Source organism: Alosa alosa, chromosome 21 (genome assembly GCF_017589495.1).
Source record: "Alosa alosa isolate M-15738 ecotype Scorff River chromosome 21, AALO_Geno_1.1, whole genome shotgun sequence".
Taxonomy (NCBI): Eukaryota; Metazoa; Chordata; class Actinopteri; order Clupeiformes; family Clupeidae; genus Alosa; species Alosa alosa.
In genome coordinates this window covers 28,090,359-28,097,858 of record NC_063209.1, presented here as the reverse complement: position 1 = coordinate 28,097,858, position 7,500 = coordinate 28,090,359, and the positions used below count along the sequence as shown (strand labels likewise).

The window sequence follows — 7,500 nt, the reverse complement described above, 5'->3', positions numbered from 1 at the left end:
GTGGGTGCCATATATCCAATTTCATAATTATGTGAACACAACACAATTCACTAGTCATGAGGTGCACAAGTAAATATATAATGCGCATTTACAGCAATACTAGCTTGTGCAATATCAGAGATCAGTTTGCGCAATACCCGATTGTTGATTATAATTGGCTGAGGAGCGACCGTGTTGCCAACGCGACCGGCGTTCAGTCCCGTCACCTGGCTGGAGCTGGCGGGGATGAGGGTGGGGTTGTTGGACGGAGGTGGGGCACCCCTGTTGGTGTTTTGGGGTGACGCTGCATATGAAGCCCGTTTGACTACCGTCACCTGCGGAGGCTTCTGGGAGGGCAACTGGGCGGAGCCCATGTTACGCCGCCCCGCTGGAACGTTCTGTTGCCCTCTCTGGACGCCAACATCTAGAAGATCACAGAGAGATGGAGCAACTCTAAAGTCTGCATGACATTTGGTCTCAAGAGCTGTCAGATGGAAATTAGAGAGATATTTGATGTATGTGGTTTAGTGACACTACCCAGGATAACTGGTAAGCCTGGTGAGGCCTTGGCTTTGTTTTCCTAGGAGAATGAAGGCCCCTCTATTAGAAGATTTAGCATTTCACTAAACCAAATACTGGACATACCACCTTCAGTCCTACACCTCTGAAAAAGCCTCACATTTCCACTTGTTCTCTGAGCTGTCCCAAAGACAGCTGTGGCTTGCCAAACTCTATACCCAAACTTCTAACACAGACAAGTAAGGAAAAGAAACGCATCTCTGACATCAGCCTAATGCCAACAAACAGTTTAAGGGAGGATCATTTGCAAAACAGTGATTGGTTTTAAGGCCTATAATATAGTATATATATTTGACTTTTCAATAGGGGTAATAATGAAGACACGCACTTGGTCTGGAGTTGGCAGGCTTGGAACTCTGGATCTCGCCAACGAAGATAGGCTCGTCGTCATCATCATCATCATCGTCATCTACCAAGTTGATTTCTGGGATCGCCTTCTGCCATGGTTCCAGTTCCTCCTCCTCGCATTCCATAAACAGCTCCGACATTGTGAAGCTGGGATCTGTTGGGTAACACGAAGAAGCACAAATTAATACCACGTATTTACACAGATTACGAATTGTTAATTGTTTCCCAAAATAACAGGACCATGTAGGCCTCGCTAGCTTTATGCTGTATAAAAAGTCCTTTAGGGCCATATGTGTCTGGTTGTATCATGGACTCAGCATCGATGTAGCCCTCGAAATCTACTTTCATAATGCATCGCAAACCTCCCGATACGCTCCACATTTGCAGTTACGAGTGGAGAAGCTTTACATTACAAAAACATTACAATATCTGAGCAGAAATCTGAGCTCACAGTCACATTACCCTACAACGTCTGGTTCGCAAACTGGATAATATCGACGCCCGTTTCAGGAAGAATGCAATGCCAGATTGCATTCAACACCTAAGACTTATTTGTACGTAGACCACAGGTTATTGCCCCACTGTAGCCGTGTTCGCTATTCACTCGTCGAGCTAACTAGCTAGTCATTACAGATCACAAGAACAACGTAAAGCCGTGAGCAGCTAGGATAGCTCAGCTGGCTACCTTTGATAGGGGCCTGTTAGTACGTTTCACATACCTACCGAGAGCTGAAACAACACCAGGGGTTAATGATCAGATGCTATTTGAAAAAACATGCGTGTGCTCCAGATTTATTATATCTACATTTTGTGGGTATGCAATGTTTAGGTAGTGTCGGTGCTTGCTAGCAAGGCGGTTAGCTAAGAAAATATCAGCTGCTTGAAATGCTAGCAGCTAAATGGCTAACAAATAAACATGGCGCCGCCGGACTGAATTAAAGCATTTAAACAGTGTGTCGGAGACGATGAATGAAGGCAATGCGCTAGCTAAGATGTTTAACTGTTAATATATGATCTTTGGCCAATGCATGCTATTATATGTACCTTACCTTATTGATTTATGAAATACGGTTTACGAGAACGGATTCACATTCCGAGGTAGCCAGAGCGCGCCCAAAGGATTCATGGGAAATTTTTTGGGAAGCGGTGCTGCAAGCTACTGCAACACGCAAAGATGTTTCACTTCACTGTTTATCGTCTTAAGCTCAGTGGTGTGAGGAGGAGAAGCCCATTCGTGGTAAATTAGTTAAAAAAGTGTCAGGATAGGCTATAGGCTACATATCATTTCATACTATATGTCGCTCTGGGACTGTAGCACAAAACTAAGATATTATGAGGATTAATTTATCCATGTAGTATTACAATAATTTTGATTAGTCATTGGCATTGTAGACAGGCCTACGTCTACAGTTTTCCAAAGTATTATGCAAATTGGATTTAAGTGTCATATTTAAAAAAATATATATATACATTTTTTTGATTTTCAATTAAACTCATGGATGGTATTGTGTGCAGGACTCTTTGGATCATTGAAATCAATTTCAGACACCTGTGATAATTAGTTTGTGAGCCCAATCAAAGGAAAACTATACTTAAAGGAAAGCAATGTCATTCGTTTATTAGGCTGAAACATTTTTTACAGCAAACAGCAACTCACCATCCGCTAGCTGCCTGTGTCCTGAATACACTGTAAAAAAAAACATGATTTCTCTGTGGCTCCAAAATCGGCCTCAAAACAACTTAACCAACATAACAAACTGGTCCAGCAAATTACCGACGAGATGCACATTTAGGAGAGTTTCAATTGCACGGGAGGAAGGGGGAGGAAGTAGCGAGCTAGCTTTCTGTTTTGTTTGAACGTCAACAGAAGTGACGTTACCCAGCATCGCTTAGAACGCCTTTAAGAAGGATGTTCCATTATTAAGCATGCCACAGGTTTCAAGCAATATAAGAAAAAGGATTTATCTGCTTGTGCACTACCTTGGACAAGGTATGAAAACATTGGATATTTCTCGAAAACTGTCACCGATTCAGAGCACAGGCGGGTTCGTGCAGACAAAGGCATAATAAGGAAGGTTTCCGCCAGACAAATTCATAGGATTAGGAGAGCAGCTGCTAAAATGCCATTGCAAAGCAGCAAACAGGTATTTGAAGCCGCTGGTGCCTCTGGAGTCCCGCTAACCTCAAGGTGTAGGATCCTCAAGAAGTTTGCAAGTGTGCATAAACCCACTATTCGGCCACCCCTAAACAATGCTCATCAGCAGAAACGGTTGCAGTAGGCACATGAAGACTAATTTTCAAACAGCTTTGTTTAGGGATGAGTGATGGTCCAGATGGATGGAGTAATGGATGGTTGGTGAATGGCCACCATGTCCCAACAAGGCTGAGACGTCAGGAAGGCCTTGTTGCTGGTCTGGTAGGCCCCTTTAGGGTCCCTGACGGTGTGAAAATGACCTCGGCAAAGTATGTAGAGTTTCTGACTGACCACTTTCTTCTGTGGTAAGAAGAACCGTGCCTTCCGTATAGCAAAATCATCTTTATGCATGACAGTACACGACAATGCACCATCTCTGCAAAGAATACCTCTGGGTCATTGGCTGCTATGGGCATAAAAGGAGAGAAACTCATGGTGTGGCCCCCATCTTCCCCTGAACTCAACCCTATTGAGAACCCTATTGGAGCATCATCAAGCAAAAGATCTATGAGGGTGGGAGGCAGTTCACATCCAAGCAGCAGCTCTGGGAGGCTATTCTGACATCCTGCAAAGACAATAAAGCAGAAACTATCCAAGAACTCACAAGTTCAATGGATGCAAGAATTGTGAAGGTGATATCAATGAAGGGGTCCTATGTTAACATGTAACTTGGCCTGTTAAGATGTTTTTGATTGAAATAGCTTTTGATTTAATTTATATAACCACCTAATGCTGCAAATTCAACAAATGACCATTTTTAGTTCTTTACAACCTATGAAATGTATTGAAACTCTGTTGTGCATAATAATTTGGAACAGTGCATTTTGAGTTTTTTAATTTTTGAAAATAAAGAATACTGTTGTCATTGGGAGGTTTGTTTAATAAATTAAAAAATTTGAATTATACTCTAACGGTTGATGACTTGAAAATGAGACTGACTGTCATTTGCATCAACTATTTAGGAAAATCTGAGAAAATGTAATTCGCATAATAATTTGGAACACAGTGTACTTTATAGAATGACACATCCAGAGTTGGCATCTTTTCACATATTATACAACAGATGTAGCCTAATCTTTTACCTCAAAATAATGGCATCAAACTCACGTTAATTTGCATTCTATTTGTGAAAACAGGTCGTGTGTTGGCAAAACGTAATAGGCTAAGCCTAGTTTTAAATAAGCCTATAGGTCTGGTTATTATGTACAAATTTAAATTACACGGTACAGAGCAGACCTCAGCAGAAAGCATGCAGCATCCATCCCAATGTCAAGATCACCCGCTTGCAATTCACTTGTCCAACAGGTGGCACTATGCGTTTTCATCAAGTAGCCTACCAAAGGAGTGTATGATGTTTTTGGTACACAAAATGAGCAGATCACTCAAAACTCTTACAAACGTAACAGAAGACATAATAAATGACATGACATAGCTAGGCCTAATAAATCGCTAGCATAACGGTACAACCGTTCAAGGGTTTCAATTGCCTGTACAGTGGGGGAAACAATAGGCCTAGGCTTAGGCTACACCTTTACTTTCCCTAAACGTTTTCATTTGGAGAAGCTTTATGAATTTGTCTAATAATTCCCCGTGTCCCTAATATGACTTATGATACAGATGAGTTCACATCTGGATGCAAATAAAAAAGTTATAGCTTAGTCTAGTCTAGCCTACTTCGCCGATCTGTCGTAGGATGAAAGCATCACTGAGAATGGCTGGACAGATTTGAGTTCGATTCTATTCAGCCAATGTCGCATTTTAAAGTAGGCTAAACCTCTCCAAAATGATTGTTTCAGGCCAACAGTTGCCTTAGTTCCAACAAAATGCAACACACCAGAAAATTATAGTTAACTTAAAATTTATTTTAGGCTACAGCTTAAACTGTTTGTCATCGATTTACATGAACATCAGCCGAAAAAATTACACCGATACGTTGGTCCTCACAAACATTTCGTCGGCTAACTCCATTCTCCTCATCTCCATCTCCATCTCTTGCGGAGGAAAAAATAGTCCCGATTCATTGTTATTTTTACAGGAGGAAGCGAGCTCGAGTTAGTTGGATGCGCGTTTTTTCGAGTGAGGTGGTGAAACGGTCAACGAAAACGTGTTGATGAGTGTAAAATAGACAAAATTAACGAATTGTCTTAAGCCTCACAATAGTTTATGTCAACTTTAGTGGCACACTACCATGGCATGGTTATAGTGTACAAATCTGTTGCATGACTGGGCCATGTTATGAAAGCCCATTTCAATAAATTCCACAGGACTTGGCGCACGAGGCTTTACTTAAATCAGCGTCAAATAGCCTATAGCCTAGGCTACTGTTGTTTAGGTGTCACAAACTCCAGGCTGCAGTCAACTAAGCTGTCACTTATTTTATGATAAGAAATTAGGACTTTAGATGATTTATATTTTGTCACCAGGATCAACTTTTACAGCCTGTCCTATATAGGCCATTTTTATAGGCTGTTTATCAGACTGACTTTGACAAGTTGCTGTAGAATGAGTTTTGGTCAAATAAAAGATGTAGGCGATATGTCATTGCAGCCTACTGAGCAATTCTAAATATATCTGATGTTAACACAGATGTAAATAGGGGCTGTCAGATCGTGTTATGGTCCAATTTGTTACTTTCAGTAATGTCAAAGGACATGCCATTATTTCATAGCGGTCGTCGGCGTGTCCCACGTCGGCATGGAGTGGAAACCCCTCCGCGCGGTGTCGGAAGGCTGTGCGCCACCAGACAGCGCGAAACGGCGGAAGGATATTGTACTTCACGTCATCTCAGTGCTTAGGCTTTCGCGAAGCAAAAATGTCTGCCTAAGGGAAACTCGCAAGTTACATACAGGGGATATTTGCAAAATATAATTCTTTCAAGGTTGAAATCGTTGTCTGTCAGACGCGCAAAAGGAAGACAAGTCAACTATAGGCACACCAGATCGCCCTAGTTGGATTTTCAAACGAGAAAAGGTAAAATATTGTAGTGAGTTTGAAAAGGGTTTCGGACTGGGTGAAAGAAGTTGGGATACAAGAAAGACTGGAGGTAGTAGGCTATGGAGTGAGGGGTTGGCATTTGCTCTATTACTTTTACTTGTAATAGCGTTTTCAAGTCCGAATGTAACGTGTTTTAGTGTCTGTGCCACACGCGCGCGTAGGTCTGTTGCTTTTCACTGTCTCTGTCTTATTTACTGTAAGGTGCCCTGATATTTAAAAACATGGAATCTGACAGATCGCGTTTGCACGCCGCTTCTGTCAGTCTTAACATAACAGAACTGACCGCATGTTTTCACCCTCAAAATGGACTGTTGCCCCGTTTGTTGTTGCTAATAATTGTTACCAAATGCAATATTATATTTATTCTGTCGTCCACATGTTCATTATTGGAACAGTGAAGCGATGTTGCGTCCATGTGTGGCGAATGCGGCGGAGCAATAAAGCCTGCAACAATGTTGCCATAGACTGTCATTTTATAGCTTACAAACAGTAATTGCAATTTGTAACATTTTCCATTAGTCTTTCAGTTTCGAATTATTATGTTGTTATTGAATATCTGAGGACATTCAACGGCCTCTCGTAGGCTACTGCACCGAAACAGTATCCCTGTAGGCGGAGGCTCTTGCTTTTGGAATTTCATGTCAGGAGTAGCCAAGGCTGTTTTGTCATTGATCTAGCATTAGGTGTAGTTGACACCAGTGTGGCAATATTATCACATACACAGAGACCTACCAGCTTTATGGACTGAAGCCTACAGTTACTCGTGTGTCACCTGATTTTCATTTGAGGTTGTGGTTACGATATAGCAAATGATCGCTTGCGTTCACGTGGGCATCTCTGCCTTTGATGATTGTATTCGTCGAGAATAAGTAGGCTACTCGTTTTTTTATTTTCTAGATTTAGTTAAAGATCGCAAAGATGAACCCACAACAGCGGATTGCCGCTATTGGAACCGATAAGGAGTTGAGTGACCTGCTGGACTTTAGTGCGGTAAGATTGGCTTTAAAGTTCATCTAGGTTTTTAATTAATTTTATTTTTCAAGCTTATTGTTGTTTATGCATCTGTTGTATGTGTGACAGTGCCATAGCAGTTCTCTGACTAAAAATCTTGTTGTACCTGGACGTTTTCTGGGTCACTTAATCTTGACCTGAACCGTGAACTTTAATGCAGTGTCTAGACCTGAGATTAACTGGTTTCTGTCCTTGTCACCCAACACAAAGTTCAAATATTTAATCACCACACTGACTGTGAATCTTCCTTCAGGATCATTTGGACATTTTCATAAGTTTAGTTTAAATTGACATGAGCTGATGTTTTGTATGTCACCAGTGTGCAAACGATCGAGATCCTCTACGCAGAATACACAGAGATGCACGTGTTTCTTTTGCATCATCAATCAGACCTT

At 41.5% G+C, this 7,500-nt stretch overlaps 2 protein-coding genes across 4 annotated transcripts in view; one reads left to right on the top strand and one right to left on the bottom strand.

Moving 5' to 3' along the window:
- znf280d (zinc finger protein 280D) overlaps positions 1–2,044 on the bottom strand; it is a 27,832-nt gene extending 25,788 nt beyond the window's left edge. The window contains exons 1-3 of one of the 3 annotated variants that reach the window (XM_048231297.1): positions 1,956–2,044; positions 887–1,060; positions 138–403 (exon numbers count right to left, since the gene is read on the bottom strand). In XM_048231297.1, the coding sequence (XP_048087254.1) occupies positions 138–403; positions 887–1,046 (426 nt within the window). In that variant the 5' untranslated portion in view covers positions 1,047–1,060; positions 1,956–2,044. The remainder of the gene's footprint in view (positions 1–137; positions 404–886; positions 1,061–1,955) is intronic. The other 2 variants (XM_048231298.1, XM_048231299.1) reach the window with 2 other exon arrangements.
- Positions 2,045–5,908: 3,864 nt separating this feature from the next.
- tcf12 (transcription factor 12) overlaps positions 5,909–7,500 on the top strand; it is a 147,750-nt gene continuing 146,158 nt past the window's right edge. Inside the window, exons 1-2 of the mRNA XM_048230914.1 lie at positions 5,909–6,070; positions 6,992–7,084. Coding sequence (XP_048086871.1) covers positions 7,013–7,084 — 72 coding nt within the window. The 5' untranslated portion in view covers positions 5,909–6,070; positions 6,992–7,012. The remainder of the gene's footprint in view (positions 6,071–6,991; positions 7,085–7,500) is intronic.